Consider the following 23,933-nt stretch of genomic DNA (forward strand, 5'->3'; position numbering starts at 1 on the left):
AAGCCAGAAAAAGCCCATGACTCACAGAAGCAGCATTTGCCATCTTTATAAAAAGGCAGCAGCTCACCCACTGTGTGGAGGCACCGAAGCCAGGAGGAAGGGTTCAAGGGCCACGTGGCAATGTCCATGGCGTGGTGGGAGGGGCCCTTTCGCCCTGAGTCCTTGTGTTTCTCGTTCTAGGAGCGGACATGCTCTCCTGGCGTTCATGTTCTCTCGACAGGAGGGCAAGCTGAACCGCCAGCAGACCATGGAGCTTGGCCACCACATCCTGAAGGCACACATTTTTAAGGTGAGGCTTGCACCCATAGGAGGGAGGCCTTCTTTGTTGTTGTCTTGCAGTTTTGAAGATTTCTGACAGCTTCGTGAGCCATCTCCAAAGCCCTCCAGGAGCCACATCTCAAACATGACTCCGTCTCCTCCCTAAAGCTGCCGTCTTACAATCGTTTCCTTGTATTTCTTTATAATTGATCACATGAGCATGTATCTCAGTGCTGTGGTTGAGTATAACTTTCCCCCTTTGAATTCCTTTCAAGTTTCTTTTCATCCCAAGTTTGCCTTCATTCCCTTTTGTTTTCTTGTTATTCACTTGTCAAAGAACTTGAGTTCCTTGACCTATATAATTTCACACACCTGGATTTCTGGTTGTGTGCTTGTTTCTCAAGGTGTAGTTTAACGTGTTACTCTCACCCCTGGATTTCCTGTCATTAGGCATGGGTTGAGTTTACCCCCTACAAGGTGTCAAGATGATTTTGTAGTAGAAGGGTGTCTTGTGCAGGAGGCACATGTCTGTGCTTGCTGCTTCTTTTGTGATGCCATCAGCCATGACAGTCGCTGCTTGGACTCATTCATTCTTTAGTGGTTGCCCACAGTGACTCCCTAATTCCATCATTTATTCTTCTAATTCTATAAAGGGAAGCTTTCTCTTTTTCACCATCTCTCTCCCCAGATGTACAATTCATGTAGCAAAGACAGGGCGATTCCCTGACCAATGGTTGTAGGCAGGGAGGGCTCGCAGGGCATTGTTTGTGCAAGCCACCCCACCTTCAGCACCTGTTGTACCCTCTTGGCAACCCTGTGTTCAAACTGATGCCACGGGTAGGAAGGACATGCTCACAGGATCTGTTTCTGGTGGTTTCCAGGGCCTCAGTAAGAAGACTGGAATCTCCTCAAGCCATCTGCAAGCCCTGTGGATAGGGTACAGCACCGAGGGTCTGTCTGCCGCCCTTGCCTCCCTCAGGAATCTCTATACTCCCAACGTGAAGGTGAGCAGCCCTCTGCACAGGGAGCAGAGCCCTGGCCTATCCCCTCCTGTCTATCCTGCCAGCCTGGCACCAGGCAGTGTGAGGGGGACAGAGGAGCTTCTCGTGATGCTTTTCCCTAATGTAAATCACACAATCTCTGTTAGAGGTTTCTACTCCAGCAGGAAGATACAGGTGGTCAGGGCTGCTCCATGAGAATGTGGTGACCATTTCAGGGTGGAAGTGCTAAGGAAGCAATTCACCCAGAAAACCAAAAGTCAGAGATTTCCGGGGAAACTGGATTTTTAAAGTACCTGGGTTACTTGTTCGTACCCTCTCTTCAGGGTTCCTAGGAAATTAAGCCTTGATGAGTGACACAAAGCAGTGGGTATACAGCACACTGTGGTCTCATGTACACAGACATTTTTGATTAGAAAGAGTGTCAGTTTGTTGGCTGATGAGCTGCTTCACTCCATGGTCAGTGGCTTTCATGTCACAGTATTCTGCTCTGCTTTTCAAGATAGATTTTCCTTCCCCATTGAATGCAGTCTAAGAATAGAAAGCACCCAGATACCAAATACCTGGGTAAGACCACCAAGAAATGTCCCTACCTTGATGTGTGGGCCACCTGCGGAAGCTCCTCTGCAGGCAGTTTGCCAGTAAGTCTTGTCATTCCCTCAGATCACTTCCATGAAAGGATCACTGCACCGTCTCTCAGTAACACAGGGATGCCCAGCCTGGTCATCCAGTGAAGGATGAGGCAAGGCCCTGGCTCACAGTTTCTGGGCATCTGACATCCACTTCTCCTCACTTACATTCTTCAAACTACCTTGAATGGGGCCATGTGCACCAGGAATGGAACCATGGGGGACCTTCCTGGGGCCTTTCGTGCCTCTCCTCGCCTGCTGCCCACATGCCTCGTGCTCCGCATGCTCACTTGGGGCATGGGTCTGGGTCTGGGCTTGCAGAGTGCTTCTTCTTGTGTCCTGCCCCTGCCTCACTTCTCCATCTCCCTGGTGACTTTGAGAGGTGAGAGTGTCACAGAACTGCCTGAGGCTCCCAGTTGTGGGAGGACCTAGCAGTGCTGCAGAGTCCTGCTGCCCACTATAAGATTTTGGTATGGAGTAGAAAGAGTCCACTGTCCCTGGGTGGTAGATGCAGTATCTTCACCAAGAAGTGCCACCTCATCCAGGTGGACTCCACCCTCATCAGGGTGGAAGCTGGTGGGTAGAGCCTGTTGGATTTCTGCACTGATTCACCTGCTTGACTGGGTGCCTTCTGCCCACTGTGGAACCGCTTATGGCACCATGAGGTCTGTCCTGCTCCAGGCCTGCTTCTTTGCAGATTATCACTCACACTCCAGACAGCAGATCTCAGTGCTTATATCCTGACTGACCCCTGCTGCAGGTTTTTTGTAGGTGGATGGACAGGAAGCCATTTTGTAGTTCAGTGGTACCAGCTCCAAGTTGTTGCTGCTGATGATGGTCAGAGGGAATGTTCTGTTTCCACATAGTTACCCAGAAGAAAGGGGAGGGGACAGCTAAGTCCAGATTTCACATAATGGAAAAGTGTGTGTGTGTATTATTGGGAGTTGAACCCAGAGGTGCTTTACCACTGAGCTACACCCACATCCCTTTTTATTTATTTTTTTTTAAGACGGGATCTTGCTGAGCTCCTGAGGCTGGCCTCAAACTTGTAATCCTCCTGTCTCAGCCTCCCAATTCACTGGGATTACAGTGTGTGCCACCACACCCAGCTGAGGAAGAAGCATTATTAAGAAATTTTTTTTTACTTAGATTTTATAAAAATTAGAGTTTAAGTTACTATAATAACATTGTTTCATCTTTTATGGGATAGTTAACAGTATATCTTTTGGCTTCTCCATAATTTATAAAATTCTGTATGATAACCAAGAAGAAAGAAATAGGAATGGCAATATCTGTTTTCACTACTTTAATAAATTTACGGGCACAGAAGTTACTCACTATACAGAAAAGTGAGACACATTATATTCTTTTGAATACGAATTTTTAAAACAGCAAATTAAAAGGTAGAGTATAATAATACAATGAGCTTGGCTATCCAGGATTATAAACTTTTCTCTTTAACATACTTGCAATTTTAAAAGTGTTCATTTTTACTTTGTTTTATACAACTCCTGTGTCACCTACATCTGTACCACCCTCCAAATTATATAACTTGGCTATAAAATTGTAAGACTTTCTATTATCCTTCTAGGTTTTTTTTTTTAATCTTTCAAGGGGGGATAAAGGTTTTCACAGAATCTTGAGTAAATTACAGTAATTTAAAATTATGCATGCAATTAAAGAACTTTTTTAGAGAGCATTAAATGTTGTCATACAGGAATGAATGTCATTTTGAGCGATAATTGCAGTTTGCCACTTTGGTAAATTAAAGTGACTTGCTCTGAAATGATTACTTGATAATTTCAGAAGAATGCCAGTGATTTCTAACAGCTTCTCTTCACCAGGTCAGGGTCATGCCAGCCTGTGCCCAGCTGGCCTGCTGAGGTCCTTGCCGCGAGCACCTCCGAGCCCTTGTCCAGCTGGTGGTTTTCTGTTGGCACCATCTTGTAGAACTGGCTGCCGTCCCCAGGCTGTGCACGGGGGCCAAGTCAGGGTGTGATTCTTTGCTTCGCTGAAGGCAGGGAGGAGAGGAGAACTCATCCCAGATGGGGACAGGCCGTCCTCTCGTTCTGTATCACAGGACATGCACATTCTGAAACGGCTGTGCTGTGCGAGCTGCCAGAGTGCTTAGTAAAGACACGGTGACTCCCACTTCATAGCCGACCTGGCCAGCGCCTCTCAGCTTCTTCACGGTCACATCTCTTTACCTGTCCCCATTGCCCACGTTTCCCAGTTGTCAGCCAAGGAGAGCACTGTGACAACGAGTGGACATCTCCAGGTGGTTGGTAAAAAAAAATCCATGTCATGTGCTGTGTAGTTACCTCCTTTAGACAGGCCGTCTCACTCAGCTGCCTCTCTGCCACCACGCCGCTCATGGCAGAGGATAGCTTTGTGCTTTAAGCTAGTCTTAGCCTCACCTGCTCTGAGCCTTAGTTTTCTCATCTGTAAAATTGAGATGACAAAAACCCTGCCTTGCAACGTGATCAGAAAACTCACTGCTAATGCTATTGGGGAAGGACTTTTCTCCAGTGTTATTTTTACTTGTGCCTCATGCTTCACATTGGCTCTGGACACTGTGACTGCTGCTGCGCACCAGGGTATTCTGATGTGCCTGTGGGTGTTGTGAACAGGAGCTGGGGCCCGTGGTTCCCTGTGAGGCACATCTACCCCCACCCTCGCATGCAGCTCCCTGCTAGGAACAGCCCAGATACAACCAGGCCTTGCTGGTGGGAGGCCAGACCTCAGGTCACTAGGCACCTGTGCTCTTGTGCTTTCTGAAGACTGCACAAAAGGGTCATTGTAACAATAGTGATTGGTATCCATTTAGCACTTGGGGGATCTGAGTGCTACTAAATGCTTTATGCACACACGCGTATATAGATACACACATGCACATACACATGCACACATATATACACGTACTTTTTTCTGCACATTTTTAATCTTCACAACTAATCAGTGAGGTGAAACTGTTGTTTTGAGACAGAGTCTTACTATGTTGCCCAGATTGGCCTCAAACTTGGAATCCTCCTGTTTTACCCTCCTGAGTAGGAAACTAATTTTAATCTCCATGTTCCAGTTGAGGGAACTGCGATTTAGGCCAGTTGGTAGCATTCCCTGGGTCACACAACTGGCAGGTATCTGATGCAATCCCTTTCCGTGTCTGCAGGGGCCTTTATCACTTGTGTGTTTACAGCCCTGACTGCCAAGTCGCATCACTTGGGAGCTCTGGGTGGCACCAGAGCCTTTACCACAGTTAAGTCAGAATCTCTAAGGTGGGGCCCAGGTGTTGGAAACTTTCAGGCTCCCAGATGGTTTCCATATGCAGCAGGGTTAAGAGCCATGGGCTTAAGATCAACAGACTTGTAGGAGATTAAGTGGAAAAAGACCTACAGCGTCTCACCAACAAAGGAGGAAGAATTGACAAGGAACCTCTTCAGGAAAGCTCCGCCCCTAAGTATATCCTTCCAGGTGAAGTCTTGTAAAGCACTCGCCTTGATATTGAAAGTACACCTTCCATCACTTAACAGAGAACCCAGTGGGTAGAAAGTGGTGATATATTGTGTATTCAGCTGGGTGAGCTGAAGCACAGAGAGGTTGAGTTATTTAAGTCACACAGCAAACTGAACTAGATGGGTGAGAATTTAGATCATTTAATCCATCATCTTTTTCTCATAGGCCTGTGGGTGTCAGGAAGGGATGGGGTTGTTGGGGAGAGGACAGGATAACGGGCTAGCATAGTCATCCAGGGAATTTACAAATGACTCCTGTCTGTCTGCGGTGGTCCTTAGTTACCTATTTCTTTTCTTTTCTTTTTTTTTTTAGTGGTAGAAGGATACAGTACCTTTGTTTTATTTATTTGTTTTTATGTGGTGCTGAGGATTGAACCCAGTGCAAGCACCCTTCCACTGAGCTACAATCCCAGCCCCTAGACACCTATTTCTATGCATGTGCATCTTCTATACACCTCTTGCTCTTAACTGGTTCCCTAGCCTTGATAATATCCCCAAGTATTCCTTTTCTTTCCATTCCAACAATAGTCATTCAAAGGGAAATCTCTTTTAAAGCTTTACTTTTACTTGGCATTTACAGTTTTAAAATAGTTTTGAATTATGCTTGACTGGTAGTATTTTTAAGAGCGAACTTATATAGATTTGTAGCGGGAACTAATGAGGTCATCTGCCTGAGTATCACATTGAATTTGTGTTAGGGCAGGAACAGAGAAGTTCCTGTTTTCTGCCTTCCTGCCCATAAGTACTGGTTGACAGAAGGAAATTGGAGGCTGGGTTGGTGCTGACCAGGTCCAGCTACTTGGTGGTGCCTCTGATAGGTAGACGGGTTGCCAGGAAGCTGGCAGGCTCAGCAGGGCCTCCTCATTGTGTGTATGGCCTGTCCTTCCCTGTGTGTTATTAATGGTCCCAGCGATGTAAAGGATCTGACTCCTGGGTCATCTCTGTCCTCAAAGGGGTTTGTATTCCTGTCTTCTTATCTGTGCACTTATGACCAGTGTGTGGTGCAGTGGGCTAAGCCAGAGAACCATGTGCTGAGAGATGCAGAGGGCCCAGAGGTGGGGGCAGTGGTGAAGATATTCTCAGCAGGGTAGGGACTGCTCTCTTGAGTCTTGATGTGGAACAGAGAACCACAGAAAGTGATCCTTGGGCATCGTGTCTATAGAACAAACCTTCCGGTCAGAGGAGCTAGGAGGACAGAAGCCATGAGACTAACACTTGCTTAGCATTGTTATGGCATAAGCCTCAGGACCAGGAGACCCCAGTTTGGGAAGTGAGAGGAAGTTGGAAGCCTGGATTATATGAGGGTCAAGCTTTGGCAGCAACCGAACATCTTCAGATTTCATACTTTGGGCCCAAACCTGTCGGGGTGCTATTGTGTACTATGTCTTCACCATATGAATGCATTGTCCTCCCAAACCTAACATAAACATTCTGTCAGCTACTCCAGTGGACAGGTATCACAGGAATACACTGAATTTTATATGCCTGTCATCTTCCTGTGTCTTTTAATGATCCCCATGTGTCTCTAGTCAAATAAATGACATGGTCTCTATGGTTCTCACAGCTAATCAACAGCCTAGAGGACCTGCCAGGGTTTGGGGGGGATAGTGATGGATGTAGGTCAGGATGCAGGTCCCTGGAAGGGAAGTGTATGAGGAAATGCACCAGGCATCTGAACAGGCATTAAAGGAGCCACTTTCCCTTCCCCAGGGATCTGAAGATTCGAAGGAGATATTAGTATAGCTAAAATTTGCCTATGTCCAGTGATATTTGTTGAATTTAGTGGGTGGCGGGCATAGTAGTTAATAGAAGCAACAGATGACCTTGACCACATCACACTGCTGACATCCCAAGGGCATCTGAACACGTCTGTGTGTTCGTATTTTCTTCTAGAAACAGATCCTTTAAAGAAAGGGGAGTGTATTTTCTATGGTCTTTATCTCACTGTTAATATTTCATCACCAAAAAAGTGATATTTCTGTTTTTATTTAAATTAAACATTGGTTTTTCAAAGTGTAGTCCCCAAACCAGCATTACCAGCATCACCTAGGAACTCATCAAAAATGTGACTCTGCATGGTATACAACCAGAGAAATGGGAAGAGTTGTGCTCCATTTGTATGCAGTGAGTCGAAATGTGTTCTGCTGTCATGTATGACTAATTAGAACAAATTGAAAAAAAAAAAATGTGCTACCCAGACCTCCTGAATTGGAAATCCAAAGGGTCAGGGGTAGGGGTCTGAGACTTCACATTTTTTAAATTTATTTTCACTTGTGATAAATACACAATAGAAAATTTACCAACTTAGCCATTTTTATGTGTACAATTTATTCACGTTGTGCGATAAAGCTCTGGAACTTTTCATCTTGTAAAATTCTGTATCCATTAAACAGCAACTCTCATTTCCCCCACGCCCAGAGCCTAGAAACCACCCTTCCACTTCCTGTCACTGCATCTGACTACTGTACAGACCTCATAAGTAGTAACATATGACATTTGTCCTTTTGTATCTGGCTTATTTAATTTATATTCATCTCTGTTATAGCATGTGTCCAAATTTTCTTTTTAAGACTGAATAGCATTCCATTTTGTGTACATACTGTGTTTTCTATATCCGTTCATCTGTTGGTGGACAGTGGGTTTGCTTCTACGTCTTAGACCTTATAAAACGATGCTGTAGTGAACATGGTATATAAATCTCTCTTTGAGATCCTGCTTTTGGTTATTTTGGGTGTATACTCAAAAATGGGATTGCTGAATCATATGGTAGTTCTATTTTTGATCTTTCTGAGAAACCCTGAGACAGCTTCCCGTTGTGTCTGCACTATTTCGTTCCCACCAGTGGGAATGTGTGTTACTCGCATGTCCTACTGACTGATACTGTGCTCACTCAAGCTTGAGGGCCACTAGATTATGATGAATTGTCATTGAGATTAACTTGTATGTGAGAAATTAATCTTATTGGCGAACATCATCCAACAGGTGAGCCGGCTCCTGATTTTGGGAGGGGCCAACGTGAACTACAGGACAGAAGTGTTAAATAATGCCCCCATCCTGTGTGTCCAGTCTCACCTGGGCCATGAGGAAGTCGTTACTCTCCTCCTGGAATTCGGGGCCTGCCTAGATGGGATGTCGGAGAATGGCATGACTGCACTCTGCTATGCAGCAGCTGCTGGCCACATGAAGCTGGTGTGTCTGCTGACCAAGAAGGGGGCGCGGGTAAGCAGCAGCCTTCTCTGCTTTGGGGACCACCATGGCATGGGGTGGGTGAGAAATACCTGCATATTGTGGCTGGAAATGTTACTGACTAAGCCAGTCTCCCTTTATCTTTGTATTGTCCGATCTCAATGAATTGAGAAACCTCAGCATAAATGTAGGGATTGGGCTGCAGGTGCTGCTAGTTTATAAGCCTCAGGAGGGAGGTGGGCCATGTGCTGGCTTCTGAGCCGTTTCTGTGTTTAATACTGTCCCAAAGGGCGGTCCCAGGGAGAATCCTGACCACCAGCCATGTGAGTAGGGCCATCCTTTACAAATCCGGCAGTGCTCACCCAGAACTTAATTTTATGTAATATCTCAGTTGGCTGCAAAAATTAAAAATGTTTGCCTTTTATTATGCCCTCTTATCCCATTTTACTTTGTGTCTTTTTAAAAACAATAGCATGAGTTCTGTAGATCTTAGAAGCCACTTGTCTGAGCTGCCTGGAATCACCAGCTCTCCATTTGCCCACTAGGCTGCTGGGCAGGTTACTGAGCCCATGTGACTCAGCTTCCCATCTGCCAATGGGAATCACAGTAGAATCTCCCACAGTACTGCTGTGTGAGCACTGAGTCAACCATTAATATGAAAAGTAAAAATCGTATTATTAGCCAAGTTCCCTTACAATTGTCAGTGTTGATAGATTAAATGTAAAGGACATGGAGTTACCAGTAAACTTAATCTAGCTTTATTATAAACATTTCATTGGCAGATGTGTCTTTTAAATAGTAACAGACCACTGATGATTGCTTTTGCATTTTGAGTTCAATGTATTTAAATTTGAATTTAAATATTTTCATATTTAAAGTTCAACAGCAGTACCAAAATACCCTCAAAATATTTTGTTTATAGTAACTATGTAAGCCTTTTTTTTTTCCCTCTCTCTCTCTCTCTCAAAAATCCAATATTTGGGGGCTGGGATATGGCTCAGTGGTAGCATGCTTGCTTAGCTTGTACAAGGCCCCAGGTTCAATCCCCAGCACCACAAAAATAAACAAACAAACATTTGGAATATCTGATTTTCAGCTCCTAGAAGAAGGGATATAACTCTGGAGCCTTTGCTACAGCTGCCTCACTGCCATGTGGCCTGTTCCTCCATATCCAGGTCTCAGATATTCCTTAGCTGTATTCAAAGGCCAGCAGGTGGAAGACCATGGACATGTTGGTGTCTTTTGCAAAGCCTCTGAGTGCACGTGTAGCACTCCTCAGAGTTTGCAAGCATGGTTGGACTGGACCGTGGCTCCTCAACCTCCAGACTCCCTGGGCGCAGTCTGGGCAATGGGCTCCTGCCTCTTCTGGGCATCTGCAGGTGTGCACTGCTCACACACATGCCCTTTCTGGCCAGTGGCCTCCCAAGTTTATGGCCCCTCGTTTACATGCCAGCATGTTCAGTCTCCAGCCTGCACAGGCTCCCTTTTGGCCTTCCTCCTTCAGAGCTGCATTTGCTAGATAGCCCCCTACCCCTTTCTCTGGCTTCTCTGGTTCAGTGACGAAAGACCTGCTCTCCTCCCCCCATCACAGTTCCCTGGGGCAGCCTGAGAGTACCCCACTTTTGACCCAGTTGGGAAGCCCAGGGTTTTGTCTGAGGTTTTGGTCTGTGTCCTTATGTGTAACCAAGAGAACTTGGAGCTCTCTGCAGCCTACCAGGGAGACATTGGGGTGAGGAAGGGATCTTGTGATCACTGATCCTACAAAGGGAACCCCAGGCCCAGATCATTGCTCTCATTACCATGCAGGAAGTCAGACAAAGGTTCAGTGCTGTCCAGAAAGATGGACTGGAATGTGAGCCTGTGTCTGTTTGCAGTTGACTGGAGTCTACATACAGCCTCTGGGTGGATCCGGGTTCTCAGAGAAAGGGGGATGCTCATCTGTGCCTTACCCTACTCCTGCCCCACAGGTGGACCACTTGGATAAGAAAGGCCAGTGTGCACTCGTCCACAGCGCACTACGGGGCCACGGCGACATTCTCCGGTACTTGCTGACCTGTGAGTGGTCAGCAGGTCCTCCCCAGCCTGCCCTGAGGAAGAACCAAGCCCTGCAGCAGGCACTGACAGCAGCCGCCAGCATGGGCCATGGCGCGGTGAGTGGGGCTGCGGTTCCTTCCTGGGAAGTGGGAAGCCATTGCCCAGTGGGTCAGTTGCTTTGGCTAATGGATACCGTCCACTTTATGAGCCTGTGATGCAGCGGAGGAAGGAGAGAAAAGAGGATTTCAAGAACTAGCTGTTGGCTTTGACCATGTGTGAAGGGCTTCTCTTGGCTCACGTCCTTCCACAGTCCCACATGCTGAGATAGGGACAGGCGGGTTTATTCTTCCCACACAGGACCTCTCACAATGATCCAAGTTCTCCACTCTTCCTTCCATGTTCTACTTTTACCCTCTGCCCTGCTGTTTTACATTTTTTTCCCCTTTAATTCATTCTTTTGTCCTTGTAATCTTTTAAAAATAATCCCATGGAATCCTAGTTCTAAAATCATTCTTGAGTGTTTGAGGGATTTTTAAAAATAGAACTTTAATGCTTTGGTAGCACATAAGAATGCTTGTCATTCAAGTTCCTACCCTGGAGGAAAACTTCACAGCTGCTAAATTGAGCACATATTTCTGGTAGATACAGTATTCCTCATTTTGAAGACTTAATTGTCATCTCCTGATTTGTGTCTTAGCTTAGTCTGTGAATTTAATAAACATTTTACTCACGCTCTTCCATGTTTTTCTCACTCTGTATTATCTTCAAGCAATTAGAGGTGCCAGTAATTGGTAAAATTTGTTCCTCAAAATGGCTTAAAGTAAATTTGAGTGCCAAGCTGGCTGACTGACATTTGGCACTTAAACACAAGGGCAGACAGACACACACAAGCATGTACTGCTGGCTGGCTCATTTGGGGCATTGAAAACACATGCATAAATATAGAAAGAGTGTTAAATGCAGATATCTGAAAATGTAGGTATTTTTTTCTTTCTAAACTGTTCCCTAAACCTGAGTGTGTCTAGAATGTGAAAAATCATCGTTAAGGAGACCAGGGACACCAAGTGTAGATTTAGCTCTTATCTCAACTCATGTTCACCCCTCATTTTAAAGCTGGCTGAGCAGAATGTGAGCAAAACTCACCTCATCACAGCCAGTAACTGTTTCATGGAAAATAGCAGAATTTATTCACCAAAGACTTGGAGGATGTAGCAGTTTCCTACATTGTCATAACAAGTGGCCACCAACTTGGTAGCTAAAATCAATACATGCTTAAATGCTTAGAGTTCTGGAGGCCAAAGGTCTAAAGTTAAGGTATGAGCAGGCCACTGTTCCTTCTGAAAGATCTGGGGTCTTCTGAAAGCCGGTCTGTTTCCTGGCTTTCCTAGATTTTTGAAGCCACTGGTGTTCACGGCCCTGTCCTTCATCCTTAAAACGTGTCACTTTAATTGTAGCTGTCCTGCTCCTTCCTCTGACTTGGATTCTTTCTGTCATCCTGCTCCTAGGACTGTTGTGGTCATATCAGATAATGATAGCAGGTACTCTGTGCACCCTGATAATTCAGGATCATCTCCCCATTTCAAGATTGGTTATCTCATTTGCAATTTTGCCATTTAAGGGAACATTTGCAGGTTCCAGGATTTGGTTGCAGACATACTTCAGACCTAGTTAGAGGGTATGAATTGGAAGGCTGGAAGATGACTTTGTCTTGTTCTCCTGTTGCTGCTGTTGCTCAGGATGAATGTTGGCCCTGGTCCAGGACGTGGATGCATCTGACTCCCTAAGAGCCAGCTTTCCTACCTTCATTCCATGTTGTGACCTGACTTGCTCTTTGGGAAGATGCCCAAAAGGGAAATGAACAATGCTGCCAAGTAGAGAAAAATCATTTGGATGATGCTTTAAAAATTTTTGTTGTTGTTGAAAAATATATATATACAGAGAGAGAGAGAGAGAGAGATTGAGATTGAGCACGCCTGGTTTTCCTTCCTTATTAAAAAAAAATGGATTCACCATCTTCTGGTGATTTATGCAGAAACTGCACTTTATGTGATCTGCCGTGTCCTTTGTTGATTAGGCTGGCATATTTGGGTCATGTTGGAATTCATTAGAATTCTGAGTACCTAGTAATTCTGAACAATGTTGATGAAATTCACTGAGTTTTTTTTTTTTTTTTAATTCTTCTCCAAGTGAAAGTGTGAATAGCATATGAATTATGCTTGAAAACAGTTTTCATTATATTTTCTCTCCTCGTGCAGCATGAGATAATAATGGTTAAAAAACAACATTCTCTTCTTTGATATATGGGATATAATAAGCACCTATTGCCATGAGAACTCATTAAATCACCTTGCCACTTCTGACAGGTGGTCCAGTGCTTGCTGGGAATGGAAGAGGAACATGAAATAGAAGTCAATGGCACCGACACGTTGTGGGGAGAAACAGGTAATTAGGCTTCCGCTGCATGTAGTCTGGGGCATCTCGCTTGATGTTTTAGCCCCCATCGTGGCCTAATTGTCTTAAGAATGACTCGTGATGCATGTAGTCCTATTTTTATTTTATCATGAGGCATTTGAAGTTTAAAGCTTTTAAACTTTCCAAACGAGTAGTAAAACTTCGCTGGAAGCATATAAAATTTTGAATCATTTTCAATTAGAGTAGCAGTTATCGTGCATCTGAGGAATGTCAGATGCAGACACCTGACTAAGGCATCTGATCTGCCAGGTCTTCACTTGTCCTGACCACCTGATCTTCCTGTGACTTGTGCAGAGTGAGCCAGGCAGGCACATCCACCCTCATTTTCAGGTGAATCAAAGATGGCTCATTAGGAAGGGCCAGGGCCTGCCCTGCCTTGTGAAATGAGCGTAGAACTCAGGCTCCTTGCACCTACCTAAAATACTAAACAGAACCGATCAGTCAGTTTCTATTGGTCTGGGGTATGTGTTTAACTATAATGGGGAAAAAGCCAGAAGAGAGAGTGCATTTTAATGAAGATCAAAATTCTGATGAATGAAGATAATGCTGGTTGGAAATTTTCCATTAGACCAAATGGATATTAGAAGTCTAAGACTTTAGATTATGAATTATTTTTTAATGAATATAACTGCAAGTGTTTAATGTGCATTTACAGGCTATATTGTTTGTATATATGGTGTGTGATTTCCATTTCTCTTGCACAGATTTGTTTCCAAATGCTTCTAAAGTATTTCCTAACAAGCCAGATGGTGGTGTGGAGAGATTATTAGCTAACTCACACTTATGAGAAGCCTCAGAGATTTTCCTGGTGGGAGTGCAGTCCTGCCCTTGAGAGCCCGGCAGCCCCCTCTAGGACGTCGGTCATTGGCCTGGCTCCCCGTTGTCATCTGGGACTGAAGGAGGAACAGGCAGAGTCCAGGTTGCAGGGAAAGCACAGGACTCCAGATGGTGTGGACTATGCATGGTGCCAAAAGTGTGCAGGCTGCAATATTGCCACTTCCTCTTTACAGAGTCCTTCACCATACTTTTAAATAGTACAGCCTGCTTTGTCATTTGGCAAAAGAAAAGTTTCCATCAAATTCCATACTGTGTCATGGGCAGCAGTGTAGCTGAGTGGAGAACAGGACTTTACTGAAGCTAGAAAGTCGGAGTCCCCCACCCCTTCATTGCCTGGTTGAGTACCTTGGGACAGGTGTCTCTGTCAGACAAGGTAGATATCACCTGCCATTTAGGAGGCAGGCAACTACTAAAGGAAGTAAAGCAATCTCCCTTGAAGGTACCGGATGATAGCAGCCTGGAGAGCACAGGCTCCTAGACACTCTGATTCACAGGGTCTGGGGAGAGCCAGCATCCTGCATTGTTTGAGGTGACTCATCTGTTAGGAAAAACAGAACTGCTGCACACAGCTGTCTGGAGTGGCTGATACAGAGTGACAGCTGTGAGAGGTGGCCACAGTGACAGTGAGGTCACTGCTAGCCAGAGGAGCACCACAGCCTTAGTTCAGATGGTGATCTCCAGCCTTTACTATTCAAGATGATTTATTTTTCCCCCGAAGAAAAATCCAGAGGACTGACTTTGAGGGCTATGTGTGGGCTGTTTTTTCTCTTGATGACCAGTCCTGAATTTCATTGCCTCCCGCCTTGAGATTCTGCCAGTGGGTTACTGGCCAACGAGACTGTGAGACACTGCAAACTTCCCCCCAGTCTTCTTTATTTTAACAATATACATGTATTATCTCATTCTCTGTAGGTTGGAAGTCTGGGCACAACATGGCTGGGTTCTCTGCTTCAGGGTCTTACCAGCCTACAGTGTTGGCTTAGACTGTATTCTCATTAGAGACTCCATGCACTGAGGTCTTTGGCAGGATTCATCTTCTGGCCATTGTCCCACAGGTCTCAGTTAAAAAATATATAGAATAGTTCAGCCTGTTTTCCAAAGTCTCCTGTATGGCCTCAGACCACTTCATGGGCTAAGAAGCAGTTTCAGCATCCTTAGCAGGCGTCAGGTGAATTTCATCAGCCAAGAGGGTTTATTTGTTTTGGTTTTGGTTTTGGTTTTGTTGCAGTGCTGGGCATTGAACCCAGAGCTTCATGCATGCTAGGCAAGTTTGCTGCCACAGGGCTACATCCTCAACCCAACCAAGAATTTTTTTTTCCTTTTTTTTTTTTTTTTTTTTGAGAGACCTTTGAAAGTCCTAAAATATAAGCTAAGGTTGGACATGTGGCTCATACTGTAATCCCAGTGACTTGAGAGGTCGAGGAAGGAGTATTGCAAGTTCAAGGCCAGCCTGGGCAACTTAGCCAAACCCTGTCTCAAAATAAAAATAAAGAGCTGGAGATGTATGTAGCTCAATGGTAGAACATCCCTAAATTGAATTCCCTGTACTGAAAGAAAAATTAGGCTAAGAAAAGGCAACATAAACACTGTTTTTCAGGCTTGGACTTCAGGTCTATAAAACCCCTCTTGTCTTCTCCCTGTGTTTCTCTGTGTGTTATCTTTCACCCGTGTTCCTTCAGAAGTAACCAGCACTGCCTGCCTCAAACTCTTCTCCTTTCCAGGTCTGTACTTGTCAGGGAGCTACCTTGAAATCTTGCAACAGAAGTTTTAAATGAGAAATCATCTGTAAATATGGAGCTTTATGTGAATTTATTCCTCACTTGTCTAGAAGTTGAGATCTGCATTTGGGATTTGGTGAGGTGGGGTGAATCAGATGAGAGAGGCTCACAGGCAGCCTGCAGAAGACAGGGGCCATGATAGTGATCACATGAGTGAATGGGTCACACAGCCCAAGTTGTCACCAAGCCCAGTGGAAACAGCAGCCTTGTGGCTCCCCAGTCTATGTGGGATGCGCTGCAAGAACCCTTAGAAGTGAAGCCAGTTGTTTGGTTGGTGGTTTCATTGGGTCCTCTCAATGGTGCTTTGTGTCCAGAATACCCTAGACTGGCCCTTGTCTGTTATTAGCCACAGCGCAGGGGTAGGATCCCGAAAGTGACTCCTGCCTCGGGTGTGGAAGTTGGAACAAGTGGAAGCTCTGTGTGGATAATGCAGTTATTATTTCTCCTGGAACCCTCACATAGGTTTATACAAGTCTTTTCTGTGCAGGTTTAGCTATAAACTTTTCAATGCAGATTTAGTTTGGCCTCAAGATGCTGGCTGTCGGGGTCATGAGGCAGCGTCTCCTGTCTCTCTGGCTCACCAGCCTGTCTGTGAAAGGTGTTGTTTTCTGTGCAGTGCAGTCAGCCTATGCCGAGCACAGCCACCTGCCTGTCTCTTTTGCTCAGTTATGGTAGGGGTGCCTCTCCCTGCATGCTGTGCTTCTCTGCTCTCCTTCCAGGAGAGACTCTTGTGGCCCTGTTGCTGAAGTGTGATGTCCTGCCCATTGCTGATTGGAAGCACTGGGCTCTCCACAGAAGTGACACAGCCACCAGCCAGTGGGGAGGGAGCACGGGCTTGCGTGAGGCTTCTTATTGCTGCTGGCCCCTGAGCCATCAAATGTCATCACAGAGGTGGATGGTTCCTATCTTAGGTTCAAAGAGATGAGAAAATGTGCAATAGAGTTCGAAGACATTCATCCCAAGCAGGAAGTGCATAGTCTCAAGTTTACTGCGATAAACCCATAGCTTTTAGAAAACTCGCAGACTGTCTCTACTGATTTTAGAGAGCAGAGGGCTTCACTTAGGAAAGTTCTCCTTTTCACCTGTGTCTGAGGCCATTTGCTTCTTTCCTGATCCATGTTTAGAGACCAGCCCTTCAAAATCCGTTCTGTAGTTCCGTATCTCCCCAGCCCTTCACTTCTTTTTTTTGTGTGTGTATGCTGGGGATTGAACCCAGGGCCTTGTGCTTGTGAGGCAAGCACTCTACCAACTGAGCTATCTCCCCAGCCCCCTTCGCTTCTTCAGTGGAGAATAAGGAAGGAAGGTGACGGTCAGATGAAAGCTCAGAGCAACTGCACCAGACTGACCTGCCTCACGGCTGCCGAGACCCTTGGCTGTCTGCCACTCACAGATTGGGTCAGATGATGGTCCAGTAGTTTCTGGGCGGCCTGAAACATGGTGTGAGTCCATCTAGTGCTTGGTTTATCTCTCGCTCGGGCATTCCACAGCCATGACCAGTCAGTGCTGGCTCCCACGATGTCCCTACTAAATTGATTTACTGTTTCCATGTCCATGTTTGATGTGAATCAGTCCAAACAAAAATGACCAGAGATGCTTAGCTGGTGACCTCATGCTGTGGGAATTGCCAGAGGAACCCTGTTTTCAAACTCCAGTCTGCTCTGGAGTGAGAGAGTGTGCTGTGGCCAGCCTCCTGCTCTGAAGAGAGGCCCTTCTGTCCCAGGCCTGCTCTTGTGGGTGCAGATGTGCTGATCCTGTAAGTGAGGCTTCCATAGGTGTCTCCTGCAACTCTCTTTGCAGTTGCCTTCCAGGACTTACCAGTAAATCTTACAGTTAATGATGCTTTTTGATAAGAGACTATTTCGCCCAAATTGTGGGCTGCTTCAGGACAGAAATCTCCCTTCCCACCCCTCACCTGGTCACTCCTCATATGTGATTGCTTGGTGTACTCCTGTACTGAAGGAGATGCTGTCTCTGCTGTCTGACAGTTGCCCCTAGCCACATGAGGATACTGAGCCCTTGAGGTGTGACTTGCACAATTACATCTTTGTCTTATTTTATGCTGATTTATTTAAATATCTACTGGTAACTATTGGCCACTAACTTGGACAGTGCTGGTCTAGTCCAGGACTTGTCACATAGGTGTTGACTGAATAGGCAAGGAGATTTAAAGAAAAGCCATATAGTTTTTAGGACAGGCAGTATTCATTCTGTAGAATTATTTAGGGAAAATACTTGTTGTCAGAAGCAGGAAGCGTAAGGAGCCCAGTGGTTCTTAAGGACCCAGTAACCTCATTTCTTTGTGTTATAGTACAGTCATGTCCTGCTGGATTCCAGGATGGCTCAGGTGGTCTCGTCAGTGCCAACAGCTCAGATGGCTGCTGGACTGACCACCAACTGGCATGGTGTGAGCGTGACTGATGGGACAGGATGGCTCATGCCAGCACCATTTTTGTGTCTGTAACATCTGCCTCTCTCCATGCCCTCCTGTTGGCCTCCAGCAGTCACCCCACTCTGTCCCAGTTGCCCCTCAGAGGCCCATCTCACTGCTTCCTGACTGGTCTTCCAGCAGGCCCCCAGCCCTGGGCTTAGAGAGTGTAGGACCCAGCTGCCCCTAAGGGCTAAGTCTTCTGTGTTAAGTCAGTGCTGTTTTAATTGGTGAATACTTTCCAAAGGGGCTTAGTCATTGTAAATAATTGGTTCCTGTTGCTAAAGCTATTAAAAAGGCTTCATCTGCCTCTTCCTAGGAAGGGCTGAGTTCTCTCCACTGTCAGCTATGTGCAGAGCGCGCCTCCCTTTACCAGTGTCTTGAAGCAATGGAGCGCAGCAGGAACCCAGTCCGTGGACGGGCCCCCCACGCAGCCTTGTCTCCACACTGAGTCAGGAAGCTGGGCAGGAGTGCTTCATGCTTTAAGACTGAAGTTTCCCCTTGTCTAGTAGAACCACTTTATTCTTCTATTCTAGGGCTGCTGGGCTGTGGTCCCAGGTGTACCAGGCTGTATGTGGCTGGGGTGCCTTATTGGTTAAAAAATTACTTTTTCATTTAAATTTTACCTTTGTTTTTTGAAGAAAAAAGGCTATTTTTGTTAAGAATTTAAAGCACACTTTAAATTTACTGAATTGGGTGTGGTGCTTACACATACAGGTTTGAATATTCCTATCTAAATGCTTGTAGCCAGAAGTGGTTCATATATGGAAGATTCTCATATTTTGGAATATTTACATGGATCTTACTGGTTGAGCATCCCTAATCCCAAAATCCAAAATCTGAGATGCTCTATAATCAAAAACTTTTCGAGCATCATGTTGGTGCTCAAAATGTTTCAGATTCTGGATTTTGGGATTAGGAATGCTCAGCCTGTACATGTACCTCTCAGAACAGAATTTCCACTGAGAAACTGGAAGAAAAGAGTGGTCCCACTGCTTGCTGGGACTTGTGGAGAGTGCGTGTAATATTGATTGAGAGGTGGAATTCTTGCCATTGGCCCGCGCCTATTGTCACAGCAACCCAGGGGATTGAGGCAGGAGGATCACAAGTTTGAGGCCAACCTGGGCAACCTAATGAGACCCTGTCTCAATATTTTTAAAAAGGGCTGGGGGTATAGCTCAGAGATAGAGTGCTGCTGGGTTCAATCCCCACTACCACCACCACCCACCCCCAAAATTGAGAGAGATGGAATTCTGAATGCATCCAGCAGAGAAAAGCCAAGTGACTTGCCTGAGTCACAAGGGACATTAGATTTTTTGGAACCTGAGCATCTCACCAGTACCTGTTTTAGAAAATCCCTGTCAAGGCCTTTCTTCCTACTCAGTGCTGGTTTAAAGGAAGTGCAATAAGATTGAAGGGCATGGAAACCCAGGTTTCTGTGAATCTTGAAAGATAGAAATCCTCCATTGTCCTTGGCACAGAAGCCTGAAAGGGGGCGACCAGGCCCCTCGTGGGTGTATCAGAGGGGCTAGCCCAGGGAAAATTCATGAGCATTTCTTTAGATATTTGGATATTCTCTCTTCTCCGCGGCCTCTACCCCACCACAGCCCACTCCCTCCCATCTTCTTTTTCTGAGACCAGGTGTAAAATTGAGTAGATCGATTTGGTGAAAATGCTCAGGTTTTTCACTGACACCATGCCTTCATTGGCATGGACCTCCCAGAAACACGAACTCCTCAGCACACTTGGAAGTGACAGTTTGAAGCTGCAACCTTCTGACAGAGTTTTAGAACAAAATCTTCAAAGTATGATGTATGTTGTCCCTGTTTTAGGAAATCTTTTTTTTTTTTTTAATGGAGTTTGTTATTTGGAGTACATGTGAAGAGGTTTACTTGAGGTGATACAGATACAAATGGGGGAAAAAAAATTGAGTCTGGACTGGGGCCCTGGCAACAACTCAGATGGTACACCATGGTGTACCATCTGCATGCCCCCAAGTTGAGCTGTGTTCTGGCCTTGCTGTGCCATGTGACCAGAGTTGTAGGGAACATAGTCACTGTACACTGTTCCTACTGTCTTTTGAGAAAGCAGAAGTATTTTCTGGAATCTTCTTTCTAAACAGCAGAAGTATTTTCTGGAACCTTCCTTCTAAACATCATTCACAGGTGACTGTTTGATGAGCTGCATGTCTTTACATATTTCCTGGAGGCAACAGTGCAGGAGTTGTGAACTCAGATGCCAACCAGATGCCCAACTGCTGTGTGACCTTAGGAAAGTTGCTTGACTTTTCTGAACCTCTTCCCCCTCATCTGTAATAGATAAAAAACAGTAGTTGCCTCATAGAAATTGGTTGTGCAGTAAATAAACTCTGAGTGCACTGGGCCATGAAGCATCATGTAGGAAATACTTTACAAATGTCAAGCTTTAAAAATGTCACATATTCGTTTTGATTGGGAGCACAGCTCCTGGTCTATTCAGTTGCCTGGGTTAAGTTGCTGACTCTGCCACTGATTCTTTTTGTGACTACGGCAAAGATGTAACCCTGTGACTCAACTCTTTCACCTCAGCTAAAGGAACATAAGAGGGACATCTCATTCTCTGTGTTTTTGTTGTGATTACATGAGAATTACCCATGGTAGTTTGCACAGTGCTCAGCAGTTGATATATGCTCAGTAGCTTTTATATAAGGCCAAGGGTGTGATAGGTTGACTGATAAGAATTATTCTTTCTTCCTTTTCTTTCCTTTTCCTTTTCCTTTTCCTCTTCCTTTTCCTCTTCCTCTTCCTTTTCCTTTTCGTTTCCCTCCCTCCTTTTCTGTCTGCCCCTCCTCTGTCCTTTCTGGTACTGGGGATTGAACCCAGGGGCACTTTATCACTCAGCTTCATCCCTAGCCCTTTTTATTTTTATTTTTATGTTGAAACAGGATCTCCCTAAGTCACCCAGACTGAATTCAAATTTATGGTCCTACTGCCTCAGCCTCCGGAGCAGCTGGAATTACAGGCATGCACCACCAAACCCTGAATTATTGTTTTATTAATAATTTGTGCCACTACTTTTGTCTTGGGAGAGTATTTAAGTGATAAAATTTTATAGTTACTATGCAGTTACTTTAGCAAGAGGAAGTCATAAGTAAATGGGAAAGAATTTGATGACATGTGTGAAGTCCTATTTAGTGGCTGCTGTGTGTTTTCTAAAGAGGTTTTTTACAGGAGTTTATGTGTGATCTTAGCCCGCGCCCAGAGACTGGAAGCATGTTTTTGTAGCAGAAGCTAAAACATGGTCAGGGTATTCTGTTCCCCAGATTTAGTTTCTGCCTCTCCTCGTTTTAGTCTTTCAGAGAGCTCGATAGAAATGGGGGCCTGGGGACATGTCTGAGCATGATGCTTGTCTGCGCCTGTTACCTCTTCACTCACTCTGCAGGGCCCAGCCTGGCCTATGGGCATCCAGACTCGTGGTAAACAGCAAGGAAGGTGTTGTGAAGACTCGTTGAATCCAGAAAGTATTTGGGCCATGCTAGCTTCCCACTCACAAGGCATCAGAGCACAGAACCCTCCCAGAGAGGCAGGTGAGGCGAGAGTGAGGAGCCTGGTTCCAGAGTCCAGCACATGGGGAGTTTGTCTGCTGATGCAAGTGTAGGTTTTTCAGTAAGAACAAGCTTTATTTTCATTTCATCCTTTAAGATTTTGAGGATTAGATCAAATACGTGCCTGAACTTTGTAGAGGTGAAGAATTGATAGGCCTTGGAAAGCATGTTCTATCTGGTGGAAACCTTCCCCTCCCTCACAGAAGAAAGTGCCTAGCAGAGCACACCAGGGGAGCTGACTTCTGGAAAGCCCTGCTCCTGGAAGATGGGCAGGTATGTTGTCTTGCCTTTGGGACAGGAGTGTTTTCAGCTGGAAGCCATGGGGGCCAGCCTCAGTGTGACAGCACAGTTCCAAATGGCAGGGCAGCAGAACACAGGCCATCATCGGCCTCTAGGTACATCATCAACTTCTTAAGATGTCACGTGAAGAGTTAGAAGTGCCTGTATTTCCAGGGTCAAAAATTCCTGATTATATTTTACCTTTTAGACAAAATAACAGAAACTTCCAACATTTCATGCATGCTATTTGCTTGGGTTCCTTTTCCTTCAAAGATGAGGATCTGTGTCATATCCGATGATTTCCACCTTAACCATGATTAGGTGACATTTCTGAGAACCCAGCTGCTTAATACTAATATTGGCCTTTTTTTTTTGTTTCATTTTCCACTCATTTTTATAAAAGATAGGAAAGGTCAGTATAACAGGAAATAAATCGTACAAATGAACACAAATACACAAAGAAAGCTGAGGGTGGTGCACACATCACCCTCTTGGTCAGTAGGAAGTGCGCTCAGGTGCAAGCCTTTTGCTCACGCGCTTGGTTCTGGCCTTGGAGGACAGTTTGGGTTTTTGGTGTGGGTGTACAAAAGATACTTATTTCCTAGCAAGGAGAGTTCAGGTGTTAAAATGGGTCCACAGCAAATGAGAGGAACAATGATCTGTCCTGTGCCTGGGTGGCACATCCCTGTGTGTTTGAGTGACAGATCTGCTGTAACGTTTTTTTTGAGCAGCTCTGTTGATGGAATGACTATGTTTCCAGCAAGTTGACAGCTCAGTTTTTGTAAATCAAATCTTGGCCCAAAGAACTTTAATATGTAAAAGATTCCTGCAAAGTATCCATTTTATGGTACAAAGAACTATTTCTCACTGATGTTTTCCATAAGTTTAGATGGCTGAGTGTCAATCAGGTTTTTCTTAAAATGAACATCTGCCGTGACAAAACTACTCATACTTTGAAGATAGTATGGCTGAGGTGAGACTTATCAGGATTGTCAGAAAACGGTATGTGCTTTCCTAGGAATTTAATTACATAAATGCTGTCTTGTTAAGGATTTTGCAAATGAAAGAACTCGTGTCCAGTTTCAGTCCTAAAAGGTGCCACATGTTCATACTGATTTTAGAGCTTCCATTTCATACCGGGTCCTTTTTTCGTCTTGGCTTTTTTTTTTTTTGGCCAGAAGTCAAGGTGTTGCCCAGGCAGGTTCTTTCTTCCTCCTCCCAGGGTCCCCTCCCCTTTTCATCAGGTCAGGAAGAGTGCCTTGACCCTCCTTAGAGTTGGGGTCAGCCCAGAGGGCGGCCTCTGGCAGAATGTCTGGCATTCCTGAGCAGAGCTCTGCCCTGATTTCCTTGCTTCAGCCTGTGGCTGGCAGTCCTTCAGTGTCCCTTGTTTCCCAATATGGTATGCTGAGGTCCTAGGGCTGCTGAAACTTGAGATGCATCCTAGCCTGGGGGCTTGCAGTGATGGACTAAAAATACTCACACTGGAAAAAGGGAAGCCGAGGTCCTATTGTCCCTCAGCATCTTTTGTAAACTGGTGCCTCATTGGGAATTGGTGCTGGAATGTGGTCTTTTTTAAGCCTGAACATCCTGGGCCTGCACGGAGAGGTTCTCAGTGCCCTGCAGAGGAATCTAGCCACCAAACATACAGCATGTCAGGCCACAGGGAAAGGGGGCTGTGGAATCCAGTGCAGCTGCCAGGTCTGGGGTGGCGGCACATCCACTTGTCAGCTGTTCCAACTGGGGTTTCTCTGATGCCTCTGTAAAGCACCCGCCCGCTTTTGGTGTTGGGCTGTCATCTCTGATGAGCCCTGTTGCAGGCATTTTGTAGCAGCTGCAACAGAAGTCCTGATTTAAAGGGCTGTTTCTAGCTTGTTTACCAAATAAAAGAAGAAACACTCTGGTGGCTGGGCTGCTTCAGTCTCATCAAATGGCAGCCCTGTGT

The 23,933-nt window shown here is 45.4% G+C and overlaps 1 protein-coding gene across 1 annotated transcript in view; it reads left to right on the top strand.

The window, feature by feature from the left end:
• TANC1 (tetratricopeptide repeat, ankyrin repeat and coiled-coil containing 1) overlaps nt 1-23,933 on the top strand; it is a 226,962-nt gene that overhangs the window by 185,435 nt on the left and 17,594 nt on the right. The window contains 5 exon segments of the mRNA XM_079131851.1: nt 181-289; nt 1,140-1,262; nt 8,380-8,616; nt 10,551-10,733; nt 12,981-13,059. Of these exon segments, the coding sequence (XP_078987977.1) occupies nt 181-289; nt 1,140-1,262; nt 8,380-8,616; nt 10,551-10,733; nt 12,981-13,059 (731 nt within the window).

The sequence above is a fragment of the Sciurus vulgaris genome (genome assembly GCF_902686455.1).
Source record: "Sciurus vulgaris genome assembly, chromosome: 3".
Classification (NCBI taxonomy): domain Eukaryota; kingdom Metazoa; phylum Chordata; class Mammalia; order Rodentia; family Sciuridae; genus Sciurus; species Sciurus vulgaris.